Here is a 24571-nt window from a genome sequence, read left to right on the forward strand (position 1 = left end):
TGGAAGCCCAAGCATATTTACATAAGTATTTGTTGCAGTGAGGCTACTATTTACTGTTCTCCTATACAATTTTCCTTTTGGTACCATATTTTTAGTGTTATTTTTTTACTGTCAGTTGACTACGTACATATCAACAGTGAATAGGCAAAAATATGTACAAGGAACTATTTTGTTCAAGTAAATTGAATACTGTATTAAAAGTATGTCATCACTCAGCGCTATGATTAGGTTTAACTAAACCATATACAATTATCAGGTTTAAACCAAGTTCAATTATCCATTTTTTGGAATTTACCAGCTGATGATTCTAACGGAAAACCTCAGCTGGATATGAAATAATAATTAAAAAAACATTAAGACAACCACACAATTTATCAATATCTCTATAATGAACTTCAAAATGATTCACAATTTGACTGGATAGAACAATATACGTTAAAATGTCATTTTTCTCCTATAGTGATATTTGTACTGTTATAATTTCAGTTCTACATAAATATACATCATGGTATTATACAAATACTCCACAGACATTAAAAAAAATTAAAACACTTCAAAGAAAATGTAAGTAAATCTTATTTAATCAAGTATTAAACAAATGCTTAACTATTTTGTTCCATGAAAACATTTTTATTACTTTGGAATTTTTTTCTTTTACTCACTGTTTTTATGTAGAAAATGTTTTGCAGTAGAATTTTATCAACACACTTCCAAACAAGCTTTCTGTGACAGAAATTTCGAAAGCAAAATCCATGGGTTTGACTTTTTTTTTTTTTAAGAACCACTGAGATTTATTTTTAAAAATACTAGTAGAATTCATGGCTATAGCAATGTTGAACTGCATAAACTATATGTAGGTGTAGTAGAACGACCATTCCACTTTCATTCCAGACTGATCACACAGAACATCTAGTGCACTGATGCTGCAACGCGCATGATTTTCATAATGCTGCAATAGCAGTGGTTTACTTAACTTTAAAATAAACAATATTTGTCATAATTAATCTGGCTTCCTTCCATAAATATTCATATGTTTTCCTATAGTACTTCTCTTCCATAAAAATATCTAATAAATGTTTTCTGTGCATTATTAATACCTTTTTCTAACCATTCATAAAACAGATCCTTTGTTGCAATGCAAGAGGTTCCTATTTCTGTAGAGGATCAAAGGACACCAATGATTACATATAAAACCAGCGCACACAGAAATCAGGGTGCCTAATTTCTTGTCACTTTAATGAGTTCTTTATTCAACACAGGAATTACTAATCAATTCAGTGGTTTCACAAATACTCTATTTATTAATTCTGGTTCTATTTTAATTAAAAACTGCCAAGATTTAAATAAAAAAACCAATCAAATATTCTACTCATAGGCAGCATTAGTGTTAGTTTAGAGACCTTTCGTTGTTTTTTGTTTTTTTTTTTAAAAAGTAGAATTCTAAAATAAGAAATCAAAGAAAGCACTGTGGCAGAGTCACAAGGGAGAACTGTGTGAAAAATAAGGTTTCTCACTCCTCTTGTGGACAGTAATTTTAAAAGTCTTCATATAGTGTCATTCTTCTGTCAGTGCTGCAGGAAGAAGAACATCACCAGAAATGACTGTCAGCCTTTTTTGTTAGTTACAAGGCCACTCATACAGTGCAGTCTTCCTCTCTGCTGGATTGAAATGTTGCCATAAAGGAAAGGCTGTGCTGTGACTGCTTGGCGTGCAAGGCACAACAAGGAACAGGGGGACAGTTTTGTATCAGAAAATTGTAGTTTCATACTTGGTATTAATGCCTCTTTTGGCTTCTTGTCCAGGTTCAACAATCCATGGTAGATTCGCAAGAGTCTTTTGTTCAGATGGATCTATCTGCTTTAAGACAAATGCAAACACGCAGACGGGTTACCATCTCTGTGCACAGCATTTCTAGCAGAAGTTTTTTCTTTAAACTAACAGAAGACAGAACAAATCCTGTATCAACAAAGTCCTACAACAGTGGTCTACACTCCCATGTACTCGTGGTTGCCCTTTTTTCCTGTTTAGACCAGAGCTGTGTCTACCCCCAGGCTACAGGGCATCATAGTTCGTCAAAGCCATGCTTGATCCTGCGACGTCCTTTTGCTACTGAGACAGATGATGGCATCAGGAAATGCTCTTAAAATTTTATGGAGGAAGATTCTGTGGCAATGGATGACAAAGTGTACAGTCATACATTTTTTTCCCCTTCCTCTCATCCGATAAAATTAAGTACCACAGAGTATGCTGCTCACTTTATAGCCAGTGAGTATGATACAGTGTGTGATCATTTTTCCCCTTTCCCTCCCAGATCACTCTGTGCTTGTATTCTCATTTGACTTAAAACAGTTTTCGTGATTTTTTTTTTTTTTTTAAAGCTCTACCATAAAATAATATTTATCATCTATGCAATTCAGGAGGGCACTTTAAAGACACTCAATATGTAGGCTCCAATAAGCCTGGATTCTTTGGAGTTTGGGATTCCAAAGAAGATACTGAAAACATATATTGAACACTAGTTTTGGAACAGGAGGGTCTGCGGAGGGGCAAAACCAAAAAAAAGGTAAGAAAAGAAGTTGCTTGGTCTGACAAGATAATTGTAAATTGATTTGGATTTGTAATTTGATTAGGATACATATGTAGTGATCGTGTACCAAACAAGTTTGGTTAAGATTTTATTTCTCAATAAGAGATCAGGAAAGTCCATGGAACCGGAGAGTTTGAGAGGGATGCATTGGCTGTGATCCTCAGCACTTAAGAAAAGCAGAGTACGCTGGAATTAGACTGAATCAATTAAAGCTCCTCAATTGCTATAAAAGACATATGCACACCACTAACCAAGCAACATCTTAAACTGGAGGAATCTGAAATGAGCCGTTGTTCAAAACGGCTGCCTGTGCATCAGTGAGGCAGCCCGACTGGCTGAGGAGCAGAGATGGCACATGTGGGACATGGAGCATTTCTGAGTCAACACGTATATTTATTCATACAGCTTCTAGTATATCAGCTCTTAACTGTATAGCTGAATTTTGGTTTTTTGCATGCATGACTACCTTCCACTTACCACTGACTTCCGAATACTAACACGTGGTTTGGGAATAGGTTTGGAGGGTTTATTTTCAAAACTTTCTGGGAGGGTTGAAGAATGGCCCCCTTTTCTTGCTTGTAGTGCGAGCTGATAGGCCACCTCAAATGCTTGTCCTAGTGTAAGAATGATTTCATAAGCTAAATTCTGGAACAAAACAAAAACAGTTAAAACTGGAGTGAGATTGAATTACTGTCAAATACATGAAGTGGGGTAGTACTCTACAGAAGTGATTTGTAATGTATAAAATTACAATCACACAGCTTAATAACTTCCTTAGTCTCTGTAATATTTATATCCGTCATTTGATTTCTTATTGATTAAGAACAATCTAAATGTAATTTACTGTACTGAAAGTAATGACTTCTAACAACCTTGAAAACCTTGTCTCACTAAACATGAAAACAGCAGTGGTTGAGTATGTGTCACCTCTTTTTAGAAGTAGTACATTAACTGCCACCCACCCCCCTCCTTTCCCAGCTCACCCTGTACCTGCTACTCTCAAGATCCCACCCATTTTGCACTACTACACCTATTTGACATTCAGCCTTGCTCTATTTCAGAACTCTTCTGCTGACCTGTCCTCCTCCAGAGCTAGCAGCCTGATGTGCTGCTTCCCCAGGCGTGCACCTTGGGATGCTCTGTGCTCTCATCAAACAGCATGGAAAGAGGATGCAGCATTGATGCGCAGCTTCCAGAAGGACAAAAAGCGAATGTCACAGGTGCATGCTCTGCTTCACAGATGCAGTGCACCTATGCATGGTGAGTCAGTGCTCCACTTAGATACATGTTTCAAGTGCTGGGGAAACCTTCTCATGCTTTTGTTTTCTAGAAGTAAAAATGAGCTTAAACCGGCATGTCAGAATACTCCTGTAAGCTGGGGGGTGGGGTGGGGTAGTGTGTGTGACCAAAGAAGTCAGGCTCTTAAGACTAAGACCAGTTTGGTGGTATAAGTTCTCATTGCATATGTGGAAGAAAAACCTGTCAAAACACTTATAAAACATACTGACCCCCTGGTTCCTCATTTATAAGTATTCTTTTTCAGTACAGTCAATGAAGAAGCAGCGGTGAATTTCAAATTTGACCTTAACCTAAACTGCAAGTGAATTTCTATGGTAATTTTTCTTCAGGTTTGTGGGTTTGTTTTGGTATATTTATTTCTAGGCTCCTACCAGAGCCTATTTCTAGGCTGCTAACTTTGCAATAATGTTTTAAACACCTGCAGACCAAACGCAAGCCTGCAGGTTTGCCTCCTCACGTCCTAAAGTCTCCTTAGAATAATTCATAAGTGTTTGATGTGATTCAGAAGTTACCCGCTCCTTCCTCAACCTCTATAGCCCATAGATGGAAGCAATCCTGCATTGCTTTAAAACTAGGTGATCCCTTAAAAATCCCATGTTTCTAATATGATTTTAAATAAGATACCTCTTTAGCTAGTCAAGTCTAACTACTGAGCTTGCAATAAGCCAAAAAGCAATGCAAGACACTTGAAAGTACATTATCTGCCCTTCAATTGTTAAAATACAGTTAAAAGGATAAGCATTTTATTTCATGCCCTACCCAATAATTTCACTGTAGTCATGAAGAAATTCCATCCCTTTGTTATCACATATGTATGTGGAGATAGTACAGGCTAAATTCAGCATATTTGGCTCATTGTAAGAGCTTCTTATAAAGGTGCCAGCTCTGGTCTGTGTTAGGTCAGACAGAAAACAATACTCCCCCACTGGGGATACGCTCTCAGCTGGTATGACTGCAGTCACAACAGCAAGCTAGCCAAGGTTTCATAGCTTCCCCAATAAAAATGTCTGCCTGATTTGATAGCAGTAGTCTCCACATTGTCTCCCCTTTAGCTTAAAGGAACTGGCCAGGACCGAGAAACACTTGAAGATGCAGTTTGCCAGTGGAGTAATAAATGAAAGACTAAAGAGACTATTACGAAGTGCCCTGCTTGCAGCAGAACGCTGGTTATGGAATTGAGACCAACAGAATGTAATTGTTAAAAATGTACAGAATAGTATTATTTGAAACAGAGCATGCCTATTAGTAGGACAAGCATATTATTCTAAAGGCATCTTAAATCAGCTGTCGTGACAGTAAGATAGTGTACTACATCATCATGGGATTGTCTACAGTGGATATTATTATTACTAAGGAATACATCAACAGGACAGAGTGTAGTAATGACTTGGAGAAAATGCAGACTGTCATACCAGTGGGACTGACAAAATGCACCATCCAGTGTGGCATACAAAATGTCACCGAGAGACAGGCCTGAAAAGCTCTGAGATAAGGATGGAGACAAGCAAAGGGTTTGCCATGCTGAGCCATAAATCTAGTCTGGGTCCTGCACCCTGTCTGAAGCCACGATAATTTGTTTTCTTTTGTGGTCTGTATAATGAAAAAATATACGCCTGCCAGGAGCCTGACAGCCATGGGAAACACGTAAATGTTTCCATGGTTATTAAATATTTGAAATATAGCAAATAAACCAAAACATTTACTATTCTGTTCAATATTCAAAATATAAACTGAACCGTAATTTGTACATAAATGTCATACATTGTGTACTGCGGTAGAGCCTCAGTGAAGTCTGCAAATGGAGGCAAGGAGGGCTTTAAAATGGTACCTTGTAAAATTTAATAAAAGCTACATGAAAAACTGTATTTCAAAAAAAGCCAGAAGTAAAGTAGTTTGGTGTGAGGGAGTTCTCACCTGTATTACTGGGAGAGGACTATGAGGATTAGAGTTGGTATGGATTCTTGCCGGAGCTATAATGGAGAGGTAAGAGCAGGATTTCCTTGGGGATGGGGGTGGAAAACCAAACTACAAGATCAGTCGTAGAAATTCTTCTGACCGAGCGAGGAGACTATTTGACTTTTTTTACATGTGGCACAAAAGGGAGGAAACGGGTTAGCCTCCCTAAAAGATGCTTAGCACAAAAGTTGTAGACCCCCTGGTCACTGCAGAAGACATAGACCCTTACAGTGCCCCATCAAGCTCCTTAGGAAGGAGGCAAAACTCTTTAGGACCACGGTGCTTCTGAGGCTGCTACAATCCCATTCCTTGCTTGGCACAGCAGAGAAGGAAAGCAAGTAAGCTAATGCCTTTAAGCAACAATTTCTGGGAGATGAAAAATTGAGGTCAATTGCCTTGTTTGCCATGTAATGTTACAATTCAATGCCTCGGTGCAAGTCTGAGTCAGGATTCTTTAGCTGCTTTAACTCAGCCAACCTATTAAAGTGGCGAATTGTTTTCTTACATTTTAACTGACTCTTTTTACTGCTAGTTGTCTTCTGTTCAAAGGTGCATTGGGCAATGAAGGAATATCTGATGGAGATGACTTTGAATGTCTCCCCTATACGAACTAGAATTTGGTATAGGAACTGTTATGATGGTTTGTTTCTCCAGAGGGAATCCTTCACTGGTAATTTTAGGGCTGCTTTATAAGTGAATGAGAGTGAAGTGAATTTCAAATATTGAGCAATAAATACTCTTTTTTTTCCCCCAAATCTTGTCCCCTTCAATATTCTTTAATTAATTCTCATGTTTTTGCAATATTGATTATAGAATTTTAACTCTGAGTAGACAAGTTACATGTACGGTCACTCCTAAATAGTATCAGTAATGTTGCTAGTTGACATGTCGCTACACTAAAACGCTTTCCTATCTGCAAAAAATTGTTCTTGCTCACATTTCATGAGAAACTGAAGGCCATAAAAGAGCAAAATTTTTGGCATACCATTGCATATATTGCATTATCATAATATGTATGATCTAAGATACACCTTTTTTACACCTTATTGTGGGTTTCTACATTTTAAATGTTATTTTGCTTAAACGACTGGGCTTCTGTCCACTGACAAACGGGCAGGATTGTTTCTATTAGCAAGATCAGACTAATATAAGTGTTAGACTTCAAATAGAAAATTTGATTTACTCTATGCCTACGTTCTGAATAACCAGCTATTTTTTATGAAGCTTGTACTTGCATCAAAAATGCTCAATCCTGAGAAATAACGCAACACAAAAAAAGAATATCTGAGTAGGTAACACCCCGCTGAGGATTATGGTGCAGAAGAAAACTAAGTTAAGACGGTTAGACATTAAAGTTTCTGTATTGCTTAAAACATTCATTTTAAAGTGTTTGGAGTATGAAACTATCCTCCTAAGATATGAGAAGTGAGCAAAATGTTGTAATTATTCCTGGTTCACTGTTCTTTCTTTGCAAAGCAAAGAGAAAATTAATTTCATCTGCTGTACCTGGGTCTATGTCTGTGCTTGATTATTAAAACTATAAATGAAACTGCAGTACTTTGAAGCCATTAAGAAGTATTTAAATGGATTGGGAGAAATAATAGCCTCACTCAGTCTAATTTCAGTTGATTCACTTATCACTAAAATCTATACAATGTAACATCTTGTTGACCATGGTCTATCTATTTTTAACAGAATTTTTAATTTTTTTTTTTACTCCCTGTGGACACTAAAATGTCAGCAGAGAATCTATACAACAGAACCACTGAACCAAAATGCTAAAATTCCTTCTAACTTACCTTCCTGTACATCTTGTTATTTAAACTCTACGTGCTATTGTTCTGCAATGTTGACTACTTCCCCAGTTCCAAATACAATGCCTCAGTTACGACACCTCTTTTTAACTTATTTATATTAATGTAAGCATGTTTCAAGAATTCATACACATTATGTTAAAATATTTGTTCTTTAACTACTCTTTAAGTTTTAATAGCATCTTAAATTTCTCTTGTGCTTAAAGGGCAAGTACTTGTGACAGTTCTGGACAATAAGCTCTCTTAGTCCTAAACATCGGAACCACTACTTATTATTTCACCAAATTTAGCTGAAAACAGCATGACTAATGAATTGATACGTGGTCATGATTTCTTGAAACACTAGTAGTCTGTGCTTTACCATCTGAGAAGCATAAATATAGGAAGAACTTAGTCATTTCCCACCAAAATAACAGGAGCCGCAAGGACTTGTCTGAAATAACATTCTTGAGATTTTTAGAGAAGAAAATTGGAACAAGTAAGAATGAAAGCATTAATTTGCTATTTTCAAAATAAAGGCAATCTTTTTGAAAAGGTACAGGTGCTGCTAAAATAAAATTTCCCCAAATTCCATATCTGCATTATTTGTTCAACTAAAACTCCCACTGATGTGACAGAGAGGAGAACAGAGCAGAACAGAGGGACCATCTAGTAATAATAATCTGTTGACTATTACAGGGGTAAACTCTTACACAGGAACACAGGAAGGACAATGCACAGATCTCTGTTATCACAGATGATTCAAATCTTTCAGATTCAGTGTGGTAGCCAAATATTCCTAGGACCTCCTGAGATTTGTAACTAGCTACCTGTGTGGTCTCTGTCAGGTCTGTAAGTCTTTTGGTTCTCTGGTTAAAGTAAATACAAAACTTTTCATGCATTCTCTACACATTTGCACAGGAAGCTTCAGTTTTCCAGTTTATGTAATACAATGTATTGAAGTCTAAACAATATTTAGAGAAATGTTTAAGTTATTGGGACTGATCCAGTTTAACACTGAAACACTAAAAGTCATGGAACAGCAGGGTAAGAAAACTGAAGAAATCACTTCTGGTGGTAACATCTGACCTCTGGTCCAAAAAGCAGCCCACATTTGCTTCATGAAGGTGGGATGTGTCCAGGCTCAAAGGGCCCCCCAACAAGGTACTGTCCAGCCCTCTCATCCCTTGTTGCCTGGCACTGGACGGACACACGAGGGTGAAAGCCAAAAGGCTGGACATCACCAAATCCATCCTTCCTTGACTGCACAGGCACTACAATGCAGTCAAAAATGCAGGATGCCTTGCAGACTTCGTTGAAGCTGTTTCCTGAACCTACCTCTTACCAGGATTGAGCACTGTATGTAATGCATATTAATGAAGTTCTGATTTGCTTATTTGGTGTGCGCCGAGACTTCAAAATGGGTGGCCAAACTTGTTACAAACTTCGTGGAAGGCTATAGCTTACCTTAGAAGAATTACATGCCAAGACTTGTATGAAAAGCTACTTGCTAAGTTTATAGGCAACAGCTTAAGAGTACAGAGGTGAGTTATTTCAGATGGGAAATGAGATAATTACAAAGAAAATCTTTGCTCTTCTACAGAAATATCCTTTTAGTATCCCATAGTAGATTAGTCTTTTCATGTGGTAAATGAACGATACCTTTCCTTCATCACCATATATACGCTGAAAACGTTCTAACAGAACTAAAGAACTATTACTATTACAATGAACTATTAAATGAAGAATCTTCTATAAACTGACCACATCAAACGCAGTGAATACGTGGCAGTAGTGGTGATTAGTCTTCAAGTCTTTAGTGATGTACGCAAATGTAGAAAGGTCTTCAGGGTCTTGTGCAGCACAGGAAATGTTACGGATTTCATGTTCAGCAATAATATTCTGTTTAAAAAAAATATTTCAGTCAGTTTCTGAATTAAATTTAGAAGAGCCATAAAAGGTGTGGGTTTAGATTTGCATTTATGTTCATCAGCTGTACTGAAGTATTTCTGAAGTTTCTTAGTAAGAAGAGATTTAATACATCCCATGTGTGTGGTCTTACACAGGTTATTGGAATTTTGATCCTCTCCAATGATATTTAAAATTGCCAATAATCTGGTAGGAAACGACGACATTCTAGAGTCTTCTCTGTCAGTCTGCTTGAGTTCTGTACAGTTTATTCAGCATCCTATGACAAAGAGACATCTTTCCTGGAATACAGCTACAAATACAGTTTCAAAGCACTATACAAGCATCTTACGATGCTGCTGGTTTTCTGTATAATGATCACTACATGACAATGTTTCAGTCTACTGCCAGACAGGATTTGGTGAAATCCAACAGGCTCAATATCCAGGCTTTTGCATGTGGTGTTTGACAAATTTCAGCTACACTTCTTCAAGAGAAAAAAACCCATCAAACATCACTTATAATTGAAACCCTGAGCTCTTGAAAGGCTTCTGCTTAGTAAAAAGGTAACTACAGGAGGATCTGGCAACTTTTCTCCACTTAATGACCACAGCACCCTGTAAGAGAGATGTAGAAGAATGAAACCATTCATGCACCGAGCAACACTACTTGCAACAGCCAATGTAAGCTATAGCATACAATTGAGAGAAAGGTGGCGCATGTCTGTCCAATGAAATAAAAAAAAGCTGTCTTAAAGCTTTGGAGAAAATTATGAATATTCATTACATAAATTGCTGACATGTAATTATTGTGTTCAGGCCAAAGGAACCATGAAGCCAGAGAAGAAGACACTGCAGAGTGGCTTATGATTAGGCCTTGCTTCAGCAACACACGCATTTCAAATCATTTATTTAAACAGAAGAATGATTCATTGAATATGAATTTACTTAGCCGTTAGCTTATACGCTTTTCTGAATTGTGGCCCTGCTGGCTGTAGCTCTGGCTTTTCCACAAAACCCTGAAGTGAACGAGCCTGCTGCAGCGTAACATTGCTACTGCACCACAGAACACGTGACACCTGTAGGTCCCAGTCTCCCTCACAGAGCTGCCGTTTGCTGCTGCCTCAGTGGCATCTGTACAAGCTAAAACAGTCTCTGAGCATCGCCGGTTTTCCCTCACCGTTCTCTTTTCCTTCCCACTTCCTTTCCTTCCCCCCCCCCCCTTTTTTTTTTTTAAAGAACAGGAAATATATGCAACTAAGTCACTTAAGATGCTTTGCCATATCTTCTTTCATTCGCTAAGTGGCAAACTTCCCCTTTGCATGCATGTGTCAAGTTTTCAAAAAGACATATTAATATATGTAATTGAAGAAATCATGGCTTAGGAAAAATCTTAATAAAAAGCATTCCAAATTGCAAATTATGGAAAAACCAAGATAAGGAAACTGTTACTGAAGAAATGAAATAATCCTCTTAATCTTAAATTGTTGCAACATACTTGATTAGTTCTGTTTAATGCACTATTCATAAAAATGACAAAACCAGTACTTATGTTTCAATATATGCCAATGTTTAATGACACATATAATCTCTACTTAACAACCACTGGCTTTTTACATTATTTTAAGCGTTTTATTTTCTTTATTCCCAAATTGATAACCTTTACCCTCAATAAAGATTTTGATGAGAATTACAATTATACCAAACGCAGGGATTTAGATATCCACAGATACAGCTGTAATACAGTCATTGATGTTGTACTGGCAACACTGTAGTTTAGAAAGCACAAAGAATTAAAGCTTGGAACATCTTAAAATCATGTGAAGTATTTATGCCAAATCATGAGCCACAAAGTAATCACCTGAATTTATGCAGTGTATGTGAGAAGAACTCTGCTATTCTGAACCCTAGGTGACCTGGGGTTGACACGGAGCTCTGCACTTGAGACAATACTCACAGAGATTATTTTAATGTTTTAACTTTAAACCAAGTGAAGTTTGGAAACATTCCCATATCAAGTTTGTTTTGAATAAAATAAAGTATACCTAAACTAAATCTTCTGGATGAAAATTAGTAGTGAAATTAAACATGTTTTCCCTAACTTTTATAGGATATCCTCTGTGATCTCCTTTAAAAATTAATGTGTTTTCAAGTGCATGTGTTTACTGTTTCCTAGGGTCACTACTCCAGTCGACCCATAGTCTTATTCTGTACAAATTACACTACTATGAATCAGCTTGCTGTTCTGGGTACGCTCCTCAGGCGCTGACTTAACACTGTACACTCGTCATTCTAAAAACTGTCACTCCGTTTGGCGAGAGAAACCTCCGGCGCTTCTTAAAAAGCAGGGAAGCTGAAAGTTGGTTCTGGTTCTGCCAAGGGAATACCTTGGAGAAATCAGTTTTTTGCTAAGCAGCCTTTCTTCTGCTTGCCTATCTTCTGTCAGCCAGTCCCGCCCCCCTCGACAGAAATCATCCCAAAGTCAGGGTTATCTGTGACCCACGAGAAAATTCTGCAAGTCTGCTTCTTCCTAAGCAGCAATTTCTTTCTGGCCTCACTTGCAAAGAAATGGCGTCATGTCAAAGTGGTGTCATGCCAAGCTTCAAGGTGCCACTGAAAGAGCTGTTGTGGAATGAGGCCAGGGCCCCTTTGTCACCTGAAGCTTTGCCTGCTACGACTTGGAATACAAATTCTTAGCTTGGTGGCATAAAGGAAAAGGATGAACAGCCATGAGAGCTGAGTTTTCAAGCACAAAACTGCTAGCTATTTTTGTCATTAAAAAGTATGCATTTATTGCTAAGTGGTGCCCAGCGCTGTCAACTATAAGCTTATACGGAAGCAGTGCAAGTCTGAACAGGATCTCACCTTAGTGCTAATCTGTTTTGGGTCTTGAAGGAATTGGGTACAGCACACTGTGGACAAGGATGAAAACAATGCTCCTGGGAGAGTTGCAGGCTATTACCTGGTTTTTACAGAAGGGAAAGGCAGTGCAGATTTGAACTGGAGAGAAAGCAATCTACCACTTGAGAAAAAACACAGGACTGTGGCATTATTTACCTCCATCAAATACATCTATTGCACTACTAGGCATAAGATTTCAGTGGGACTGGTCTAGAGCCACCTAATGCAATTTGACAAACTTTTTTCAAGTTTCCATCTTAAGTAAGATTACATGCACTGTACAACGAGATACTGGAAGCTCCTTTTGTTTTCCTGATTATTTTGGTAAACCTAAGGACATTGCAGTTACATTCTTTGCCCTACAGAGGAGATTTAAGGGCTGAAAACATCCTTATCCAAGTTAAGAGTTCATAGCATTACCATGTCCTGATTTATGCCCATCAAAGAACATAAAGGAACTGACGGTTGTAAAAGCTCAGTTTTGAATCAACGGAAGTGAAATGAGCTGACAGGAACCCCTGGCCTCTCTGCTCTGGCAAATATGCCAGACGTGACATAACAGTAATTTCACCTCTGGTTTTCTTTCATGCCATCTTGTAACCCTAGATATGGCTTCCAACCTCTAGCAGAAGCTCAAAAATCTGCTTTCGTTCCTTCACTTAAAAGCCAGTTCTAGTTAAATGCCTTTAAAATGTCACTGATTTGGCAAGTTTGATGGATCCTGAGTTAAATGCATCATGTGGTCTGAATGTTCAGCAACACAAAGCAGTTATATCCATTATTAACCTGGTCAAGTAGCTGGGTTGTCAGATTTATTTTTTATATTGCTTAGAGAGTTTTAGTCACATAACAGAAAATTTGGTTTCTTATTCATATGCAAGCATTAGTATGGACTGCATTTTGCCATTTTAGACTTCCAAAGAAGAGAAATTCATGCATTACTTTACTCCTGCTCACACAGCTTGTACGTTCTACTTTGGCCAAGCAATAACCCATTGCTCTATCCATCACTGTGTTCTCAGATCTCTCAATTTCTGCTTTTTTTAATTTTATTTTTTTTTAAATAGATGTTGGATGTATTTTAAAATGTAAGAAACAAAGCACAGGACATTGCCACACAGGAAGATGAAAAAAATATGGAATAGCAACTGTTAAGAAGCTGCTGCAATTCAGGGACTCAAATGGCTAGTACCAGGAAAACAGCTCTCAGAGAGGCTATGACATTTGAAAAGGATATTCAAGGCTCTTGTTTCTTATTCTTACAATGGCTGGCCCTGGATAAAACCTTACACCTTTATTCTTCATTGAGACATCTAATTTTTTTGGGGCCAAAATTGTATTAATGAACAGATATCTGTATCTATATCTATATTCTGCATATTTAAGGAACTGAATAAGGAAGAATATGGTAAAGGATTCCACAGAGGCTCCCTGCCAAATGTCTTTTGTGATAAGCTCGCCTTCTAATGGCAGAAGGTTGGACACAATGTTCTCCAAATGAGTCATTAAAGCTGCTTCACTTAAAGAGTTTCTGGAGAATGACAATGACATTACATGCATTTTGGAGAGAAGAGAAAAAAGAGGAAAACACAAGGTGCATCTCTGTCCCTTCTCTGGTCTGGTGCTCTTAACAGAGTCAGCCTCATAGGTATTCCTATTTGTGAGAAATAAAAGCTAATATTGAAGAATCGCACATACCTTATTTGTTGCATCAATAAATTTAACTCCCTTGTAAGAGACAGACAGGACAATGGTTGGTACTTTCTTCATTTGTTCTGTAGACTTCTGAAATCAAAATAAAGACGTTATTAGAGTTGTGTTGCATTGCAAGAACAGTGCTCTCTCTCTTCTTCTTCTGACAAAATATGTAAATTAAACAAAAGGTACTTATCCAAATATTTGACCTTTTCTTGAGCTGACTATACTCTGGGCTTTTGAAATAGCTGCCTTGTAGTTACAAAACTAAAAGGAGCTTTACAGTTTGTTGTGAGGATGGAAAAAATTCTCCTTTTTCCTAGCATAATGGTAAGAGAATGAAATAAGTTTGCCAGGCTTAAAAAGACCAGGAGTTTCCCAAAGCATGCGTGTTTAAGACACACATCTATCTGAAATGCCCCATTCATTGCTGCCCCCCCCCTCTTGCTGCCCTTCCCTTCCCAGCTGTAAAAAGCAACAGTGTGGTACTTCTCATCATACTGTTTCTTTGCTGCAATTAGTTGTTATTTAGAAATATTTCACACTCTCCCCTTCTTGCAGTTGTATTTGTGAACATGAGGTATCTCTGCAGCCCTCTAGGCCTGCCAGTCAATCTGTCAGTCCAACGCTGTATCTTGTCATGTCTGACCGTCTGCACTTCTTCGAGTGCAGCTGCTACTAGAGGCTGCGTTACACATGAATTAGCACGGAGGCTTATTCTGTATTCCCTCAGTGCCAGGTTCTCCTACCTACAGTTCGTGTCTTCCTATGAGGCTATTTTTTTCCTTTACGCTAGTCTACTTCTGTGTGCCTTCAGTGTGATGGCTGCAGCAAAGAGACTTCCTGCTGAACAGACTGCACGAATATTTGGGACAGATTTAAGTTTTCTGCAGGAAAACCTGTTGATTAGTTTACAGATTAAATTTAGTAAAACCACCACAAAACCAACCAAACAAAACCCCAAATATGGTGTAACAGTCTATAGCTGATCTGAATTCTTTTAAGGCAGAAGGCCATGACGTACTAGATTATCCTATACAAACCTATTGTAGATAAATAAAGTAGGTAACATCCAGAGAACACCCGTTCATGGGAGTATCTGCAAACAATCGCAGAGATCAGTCAAATATTTTTTGAAAGGAGTAAGTTCAGTTATAGCTAAATATGAAGAAATATCAGCACACAGAGTGAGAGTGTAAACACACTGAAAGGCCCAGAACTGGCACCTAGAAAGGTAATTAGAGCAGCTGAACAAAAGTAGCAGTGGTGGGTTTGTATTCTTCAAGAAAAACAAAACAGTACAGACACAAGCTTGAAAACACAGGCTGCATCTGAAAAAATATGTCTGAAAAATAGGTAATGCTAACCCGTGGGAACAAACCAAAAGCTTAAAAGAAAACCCCCCATAATCAAGTCCCCTTATCAGATCTTGTTCCTTCCAAAATAAAATGAGACTCCATTTTTGCCAGCATAAAATTTGAAGCTACAGATCCAGCTATGTTCTGCAATTAGTGTCCGTGCCACAAAGGCTAAAACTTATAATTAAAGTTTCCAGTGGAGCCCCACCCACCCGTGTACAGACAGGACTGTTGCGTCTCCCAGTATCAAATGTCAAGAGACTCATGATGACAATCAAGTGTCAATTTATCCCAAGAAAGCTTCTTTCACCCAGAATGCTAGGCACTTTTAAAAAAAGGATGGTAAAACATCCTGAAGAATCTAACAAAATCTGAAGAAAGACACTAAACCGATCTGCATGTCTCTGAACTGACTGGAGAAAGAAACAGTATCCCTGCCACAGGCAGAGCACGTACATACCTCTGGGTGTGTGTCACTATAACGGATCTCAGATAAGCCTTCTCATAAAATTCAAGTTCAATGCACAGAAAGCATGACAGTGACTGTATGGAAGCTGCAGTACATACAACTATCAGAATAACAAGCAATATACCTCACATATGCTCATAACCACACAAAATATTCACAAATATGACAACATCACTTTAATCATCTGCCAACCCAGCAATCATCCAAGCTTTGTCCTTTCTTTCTATCCCAACAGCTATCTCAGGAGCTCTTTGTCTCCCATTTTGATTATTGTAATTATCTCCTTCCTCGCCTCCTTAGCAGCAGAATTCCTCTCCTCCTCCAACACACTATGCAAACATGGCTATAAGTTCATTTATTTTAGCTTTTTTGGTCTAATTTGCATTGTTTTCCACTTGCCATAAAGGTGAAGCTTCCTGGTGGCAAGGCTGCTTTGCACTATCTGGGAGTCCTCTTTCATCTAGACCAGTAGTTTGTAATTTAATCATCTTCCTTATCTGCTCCATGTTCATCTGGGTTTGTCTAGAGCAGACTTGACCTTTAGTATTTAATCGAGGTCGTGACCTGCCAGAAGACTGTATCTGAGTGAAATAACTAATCAAGATACTATTGAATTACAGCTGGCAAATTAGGAAATGAATCAGAGACTGATGGACATTTGTAATTTATTAAGCCAAACTGTCTCAGCTGGTAAGGAGCAGATGTCCCTTATCAGGCTGCAATCCATACCAACCCCAGGATTTGTGCAAAGTTATTCCGGAATCTGCAGTCTCGTGCAGAAACATGATTTGGGGAAACAATTCTGCACTTGTACCCCCACTGGAACAAACACTTGGGCAATGGAATAACACCCTTTGTTATTATGATAGTGCCATCATGAAAAACACACAGCTTGATTCTCCCTGCTTGACCCTCAGTGATACAGTACCTGAAGTCCATTATATGACTATTATTTCCAAGCATTTTCCAGACTTCAACTGTTCTGAGTTGTCGTGGTGAGCTCATACTATTTGCTTGTCATTCCTTTCTTTTTAATGGAGGAGGTGGCTGCCAGAATGTGTAACGTAAGTTTTCAGAGATACTGTATGAATACCATTCGCTTGGGCACTGTAAGTGCTTTGGCTCTACATTCTAGGATGTTGAGATTAAGTCCCACAGCTTTCATGGTCAGACATTTCACACCTGTGTGCAAGCCAAGTGGGCATCTCTGCCTGTGCCTGTGCCCAGAATCTGAGAAGAAGATGGGACGCAGGAGTCAGTATTCCCTTTCCTTGGGCTTTTCAGGCTCTAGCCACCATATCAGCTCTGTGAGGACATGATGAGATGACAAAATATTCTTGTCCATCTGGTGCCTCTATGGGAAGCGTATGGACTTGAGCCAAAGTCATAGGAGCCACAGCTGAAGGCTGGCATTGGATGTCATGTGCATGCCGACATATGGTCTAATGCTCCAAGGCATGTTCATGCCATAGTAGCAGGATTAGATTTTATCTCATGTAGAAGCAATCACAGTGACAGGACCCTGTCTTTGGGCAAGTGCTCACTAGCCTGGAACTGGTCGTAGTTCCTATGAACTCCATCATTTCTGACTGTAACTTTGGCTCTGTTTTAATACACTTCTTCAGGAGAATCATCTGGATGAACAGCAAGCATATTCTAGGCTCGTTGCCAGTGCCTGTCTCTCATCAGCTGGTCACCTACATAAGGACAGATGTGCAGGCCCTGTCTCAAGTGCACTACTCCTGTAGCGAGGAGTCTTAATGCTGCACAGTCTGCAATGCTAGAGAGTCTGAGCTTTGGTCCCACTTTTGAAATACTTCCTACCAGACAGGTAGATGACTATGTGAAAGTAGGCCATGTATCATTCAAGAACCATAAGGCAGGCTTGACTGCAGACAACAGGAAGATGGAAGAAAGCATCACCATCCTCAATCTAATGTGACATAAGTTCAGCTTCCCCAGATTCCCCCAAAAGACATAGAGCCGCCTCTTCTTCAGAATATCAGGAAGAGCAGCCTTGCCTGTGTTCTGTTGCAGCTTCTGTGATGGAGCTGGTTCATGCCCTCAGCATCCAGAATGGAGACCCATCCAGTGGAAGGAGGTGGAAGGCACCTTCTGCATAATTGCCTAGTTATTACAGTGCTTGTTTTTACAGAAAAGGTCTGGATACCCTTCTGAATTTGCATCTAAACCCACTGCTGCCATTAAGCAGGACTGTGCCAAAGCCCTGAACAGCCTTGGACAGGGCTGCTCCCAATTCTGCCTTTTGAAACTGGTTGTAAAGGAATGCAAGAGCAATGGTGCCAGAGAGATAGAGAGGGAGAGGGTGCAAGCTTGCTTCTCATCTTGTTTATGCTTTTTCTTTAGTTTCACTGAAAAAGCACTATACTTGCAAGCGGACTCTAACCAGATTTCCACAGTATAGTACTACAAATTTTCTTAAGTGGGTAAAGCATTTCCACCTGTATTTTGATTTTCAGTTAAAGGCTGTGTAGAACTGCTAGACATTTAATTAGAATATAAACTAAAATCCAACTAATTTGAGATCTATCCAGCCAGTGTGCCCAACAAATCAAGTTAAGTAACAATGGCTGAAGAGGCAGTGGACTTTGTTCTATGAATAAAGCAATATAGACTAGCTGTTCAGTTTTAAAAAGCAAATGCATGCAAATAAAAAACCTATAACCCTAAAGGGCCTTTAACCTTTTCAAGACAGGATTCTACTGCAATACCTTGTTCTGTGCAGAACTGAGAGCACTAGTCCAACACTTTTGAATACCCCTGCAGTGTGCACACACAAAATGGCTGAGTAAGAAATTCAGGAGCACATGTATAATGGCGTCCAAGTAAGAAGCTTCACAAACTCTGTTGATATACTATAGCACGTGGTGTAATTCAGCCCCCTCAAAATGCTTTAATCTCATCTATTTATCTCCTGGCAAGAGGAAATAGGATACACTGGACTTCTACTTTGCCACGCTGACCATTTTTAATGTACTTATGTATACACCTTTATAACTGGATAACTCAGCTTTCATACAGTGGCCAAAATGAAATCATTCATTTTTAGGTTTAACTGCATATGTAATTATACTTGATCTTGCAAATACACAGTAAAAAGACATTACTCAACTATGACAAGTCACTAACAATTCCGTATATAAATTCTGAGCACAAGTTTATGAGCCTGTAAAATCTTAAGTTTTCATGTTGCTTTTTACTTTTCCAAATTAATCTGCTAATTCTGTCCTATACTGCTTTTTAATAGCTCTCTAAAGACTGTGGCTGGCAATATTACTATTCAATTATGTACTAGAATCCACTTTACTATGAGAATCCGAACATTTTCCCACACCAGTAGCAACTAATCCCAAATAGCATCAGACTGCACATTTCAAAACAGGTACTGGCACCACCTACTATCATACCTGTAAGTCTGTTACTTATTTAAGGTGTACAAAGCCTCATTAAACAGTTCTTTTTGAGTGAATCCCTTTAACTATATCATGCATGAGATGAAATTGAAATAAAAAGTCAAAGTTCACATTTGACCAGTTAGCTCTGAAGCCGATTTTGAAACTACAATCTGCCTTGTAACAAATATTTACTAACTTCTCTCAGTCAAAAAGGCTTAAAAATGCATCACTGACATAATTTAATACTTCTTGGAATAAGAAAGCATCTGTAATCCCTGTGGTACAAGACTGTTTACTTCTCTACAATTAGTGGATGCCTCCAAGCTACATCATTAATATGAACATTGCACTGGGGATGCACCTGCAACTCATCTACTTGAGAATGAGAGGTTTTTTGCTTTTGCAGTATCTGTACACACACATCTGCTGCTGAAAGGCCAGCACATCCCTTCTGCACTCCGGATTCCTTTCAGACAGAGTTCAAGGACACGCACGCAACTCTCTGAAGAACAAGGGATGACATGATGTGGATGTGCATGTGCGTAAGTACTGAACATTTTTAAGACCTCCCACCACTTCGTTTTCCTTTGGAGTAATATCCACATGCCCGTTCCACTGCAGGCCCTCCCAGAGCCGTGGTCAGTGAGAGAGGCAGAGCTACAAGTCCCAAGAGAACAGAGACCAAAGAATCTAAATTCTCACATACAGTATTTGATCCTGACATGGTATTTGCCCGACTAGTTTCACTAGCGGGCCTGTGGAGGACACTTCTGCTTTTGCGGGAGAAATTAAATGGAGATTGAAAAGTAGAAAGGGAGACTGCCATCTTTATCCAGGTCTGCTGTCTTTATGTAAGAAGAAATGAGGAAGGAATGCCCCAGATCCTGCCTGTTTTCAGTGAAAGACTCAACTCTGCTTCATCTTCCTCTCTTGACATATGAGAAGCAGATTTTGTAACAATTCCAACTTTGACATTTTGGTCTTAAGTCAGCAAGACATTTAAACACCTGCTTTGTGAACAGAATTACGTTGCTGTTTCCCCAGAACTTTGACTTGAAATGTAAGAACCTCTTTTCTAACAAGAAAACCTTTAAGAAAGATTAATATTCAGGAAGTTGGCAGGATTCAAGAACAAAATCTAAGTTGTCTACTGCTGCAATAAATATCTGATTGGTTTGATGCAACTGGTGTATGCAACATCAGTGATTTAACATCACTGCAAAGAAAAAAGTCTACCTTGCTGCTCTGCTGTGCTCATGCCAGTAAAAGTGGCCCCTTCCTACCTGGTCAAAGAATTCAGATGTGTTAATGCCAGATGGAGTCCACCATGGAGAACAAGTCTCTTCTTAATTCAAATTAAACGTTAAACTTTTTTTAATTTTGATGTAAACTAATTTTATTCTCACTTTTGTGTTCCTATGGTGATTTGAAATAATCTGATTGAAAACACAACTTCCAATATTTCTTATTTCATGCTGAGAAAGATGAAAACTCTTAAGTTCTTGCAGGTATCTCTCAAATATAATTAATAAATCTATTCTGGCCAGGACAGCAAGATTTAATCTCCAAGTAGCAAAGGTCAGTTTACAGCAGGTGGGGAATGGAGATAAGGAGACAGTGCTGTCGACTGCAGAGGGAGTTTGTGAGAGAAAATAGCTGGAAACAAATAGGAAACCATAAAATATAAATCCATCCTTAGAGTGCAAATATGTGAATGGAAAAATAAAATATAATTCCTCTAATAGGCAGAGTCCTTGCCAAATACTCATAATTTTGGATGGCTGCAAGAGCCGGCAATTTGGGTGGGAACAAAACGCATGTATAACCTTGACCCCCATGCTGAGCTCAATCTATTCATCTGCAGGATTTTCCCCAAACAAATCCATCATCTGCCCTGCTCCTGGAGCACACTGCTACACAATGCTGAGAAGCACTGTGGATAGCCAAGAAGAGTTATTAAGTCAGAGGTTCGTAGGTTTTGGGGTTCTTTTTGTTTGGTTTGGGTGTTTTGTGTGGGTTTTTTTACTACATTATAGAAGATTTAGGATCTCCCTTCACTCTTAAGCTGTAAGAGGAGAAGGCTGCTGTAAGCCCCTCTGTGGAGGGACATGAGGGATATCCACATGACGCTTCGCTTAAGAAACAAAACCATCAACTGCAATAACTGAAAGCACGGGAAGCATCTACAACTAACAGTGAGGGATCTGCAGTCAGCATACATGTCATTTTTGTTTCTCTGTATCTATGAATAATTAAGGAAGACTAAGATATTTTTTCACTGATAGGCTTCTTTTGTCCTTGTGCATCTGCCGACTGGAAGACATCCAGTGAATATTAAAACTTTTTTGAGCAGCATTAGGTTAAAGATGGAGAATCTAAAGCCACAATGACGGAAAAATTAGGTACCTGATTTTCATATATACTTCTTAAAAACCAGTATGTGGCTGACTCCAGAAAGACTAAAAAATTGCAGGGAAGGACCTCAACATTGTACAAGGTTATATGTGATGTACTCCCCATAACATGTTTCAGATTGCAGCATGCTATAGATTTGCAATATATAAATGGAAAACCAAATAAAATACTAAAATTAAAAAATGTTGCTGTCACGTCAGTACAACCCTATGTAAAAATCGTACTGACTCTAAAGACACTAGACAAGCGGACAGAATTCAGTACCTGAGAAGCAGTCAAATAATCTATGATATATTAGTCAAATAATATATCTAGCTTTTCACTGATTTGTAAGTGAAATGTCCCTTTCAGTACATACAAAGTAAAATGTTACTATAAAAGAAGCCACATTTTCAATGACAACTCAGTGGTACTTAAATACAATAATGAATATCACAGCAAAACTTCAGGATGACAGGACAATCTGGACTCCCAATTCACAGACACCAACTTTCAGAACGCAACCAGAGAGAGAACGTTTTGGAAAAAAGATACATTTTTTTTCACTGAGAAACTTATGCTAAAATAATAATCTGTTCCCATTAAGTCAATGTTTTTCACTTCTGACTTGAATAGGAATATGATTAAAAGGACTACGTAGAAAGAACAGATGAAATCCTGATTAAAAACTGTTATATTCAAAGTTCTTTGCAATAAAAAAACACCTCAAACCAGAAAACAAACATTCTCACAGCACAATGATTTCAAAAGACAATGTAAAAAATAAATGTATATAAAACCTGTCACTGTACTATATGTGCCCTGTATGGCACTATAGACTACTAGTGCAACTCCATTATTTTTACAGAAAAATTGTACTTTGAATTAAATTTGTTTTCAAACACTTAATTTCTCAGGTATATAATTTAAAATTGCCAAATTACTTTAAAAAAATCCTAAAGTGGCTATAAAGTATTTAGAGAGACTTTTTTGATGGTAAGCTTCCTAGTTCAGTCAACTTACTGACGTGGTCATATGCTACTACGGTGTCAAATTCTGCCCAAAGATCTGCACAGGCATATGCCTAAAAAATTGAACTGCTAAGCCTGACAGTTTGAAAACGAGTGCATTGCAAGATGGTATGCTTGCAGTCTCAATTAATTCCCCAGAACACGTGTATGTGACTGTGTCAAGTTGTTGGGTTTTTTTCAGAGGAGCTTAAGCCCAGGTAAGGAATGATGAGCATGTAATTAGCTGAAAAGCCACAGATCTTCAGGCAATCCAGTAAGCGTGAATTACTGCCAGCCCTTAGCTAAAACAGCTTGTACAAAAGTCTGTGTGCTGCAGATATGTAACCAATAGGAAATGGTTGTCTGATTGCATGAATTTTACGCATCTCCAGCTTTCTAACTGATCCGAATGCCTCATCTAGTGCTCAGAGGCACCTTGCATAAGAGACTTACAATCCACAGAAGAAAGGATTTCACTCATTCGCCTATGTAATTTTACATGTTTGACAGATTACCAAACAATTATATTCTTCATTAATTAATCACACCAGACCATGATATGTTCTCCATCTCTATGAACAGGTGCACTCTTATTACAACTGCAGTTGGGAATAAATCGTGTAGTCGGCCTGTGGCGTGTTTTGAGTTTCCAGCAGCAGTATGTTTCTTGGAGATAGACTGAGCCTCACTAATTTTCTACAAACCAGTATCAGGCCAAAGAGCCACAAGAAAACATATTCTTACCAGTTTGAAGGAAACCTAACTGCTTTTCCACCATCAAGTGAAACTGAATTAGATCCCTTTTCATCCTTCAATCAATCAATAAGCATGTAAGTAACTCATAATTCACAGGAATAGTCATGTGAGTAAAAGCATCCATAGGTTTATGTGACTGTAGGATTAGACCATATGCAAAAAGCAATGGCTTTGGTAACATGCTAATATATTTACTAGTATATATTTTCACGTAGTAAATTCAATCTAGATTATCATACATGAGCTCTAAATTCTGTTCATAAAAGCAATATGGTATGGGCACATTTAAAAGCGCTTGTGAAGTACTTTGAAATGAAGATCCAAGAGAAAACATAATGCATACATTTGGGTTTTTTTGAGATACAATGTGCAAAATAAAGACCTACCTTTACATTTTGGCATTACTTGAAATTAAGTTAAAAGACAGAACAGACTTCCTACTGAATACCAATGTAAGTGCAAAAGCAATGGAAAACAAATGGGTAACAGAACATTATAAAAGCCAAAAGGGCACAGTAAAAGTACTCAGAAGTTGTTATGATTTAATATTATGATGATAGAGAAACTAAGTTTACTAACTTACCCTCATCTTTGCACACGCATCCTGTGTTGACTCTGTGCCTCTTAACTCTTTTACCAGCATAGAACCTAAATACTAAAATAAAAATCCATTAAATTTAATTTAACTGAAATTCCAGAACAGACAAACATCTGCAGAAATGCACTAAATATGCCTAAAAAACCCATAGTGGTAGCAGTCAACTTACTATATTGCTTTAGAGGTTTTTTTAGCTCTGCAGTTCTCTGATAAATCATTTGAACCAGTGTGTTAATCAGCCTATGAAACAGGAACGCACAGCTACAAGTGTACTGAATCAGATGCAGCTTTTTGAAACAATATTTGAAAGTCTTCTAGCTTATCACCTTAGTCACTCAAACAACAAGAAAATACTACAGATTTCATCTTAAAAAAGCCATTTGATTAAAAAATAGAGAATCTGCTTTTTTTAGCTGCCATCTGCCAAACTCA

The 24571-nt window shown here is 38.2% G+C and overlaps 1 protein-coding gene across 7 annotated transcripts in view; it reads right to left on the reverse strand.

The window, feature by feature from the left end:
- Positions 1-370: 370 nt before the first annotated feature.
- The window catches only part of ANKS1B (ankyrin repeat and sterile alpha motif domain containing 1B), a 441494-nt gene continuing 417293 nt past the window's right edge, over positions 371-24571 (reverse strand). For 5 of the 7 annotated variants that reach the window (XM_027812343.2, XM_027812339.2, XM_055712227.1 and 2 more), the window contains 5 exons: positions 24125-24196; positions 14142-14228; positions 9400-9537; positions 3065-3232; positions 371-1857 (listed from right to left, as the gene is read on the reverse strand). In XM_027812343.2, the coding sequence (XP_027668144.2) occupies positions 1747-1857; positions 3065-3232; positions 9400-9537; positions 14142-14228; positions 24125-24196 (576 nt within the window). In that variant the 3' untranslated portion in view covers positions 371-1746. The remainder of the gene's footprint in view (positions 1858-3064; positions 3233-9399; positions 9538-14141; positions 14229-24124; positions 24197-24571) is intronic. The other 2 variants (XM_027812345.2, XM_027812342.2) reach the window with 1 other exon arrangement.

This window comes from Falco cherrug, chromosome 5 (genome assembly GCF_023634085.1).
Source record: "Falco cherrug isolate bFalChe1 chromosome 5, bFalChe1.pri, whole genome shotgun sequence".
Taxonomy (NCBI): domain Eukaryota; kingdom Metazoa; phylum Chordata; class Aves; order Falconiformes; family Falconidae; genus Falco; species Falco cherrug.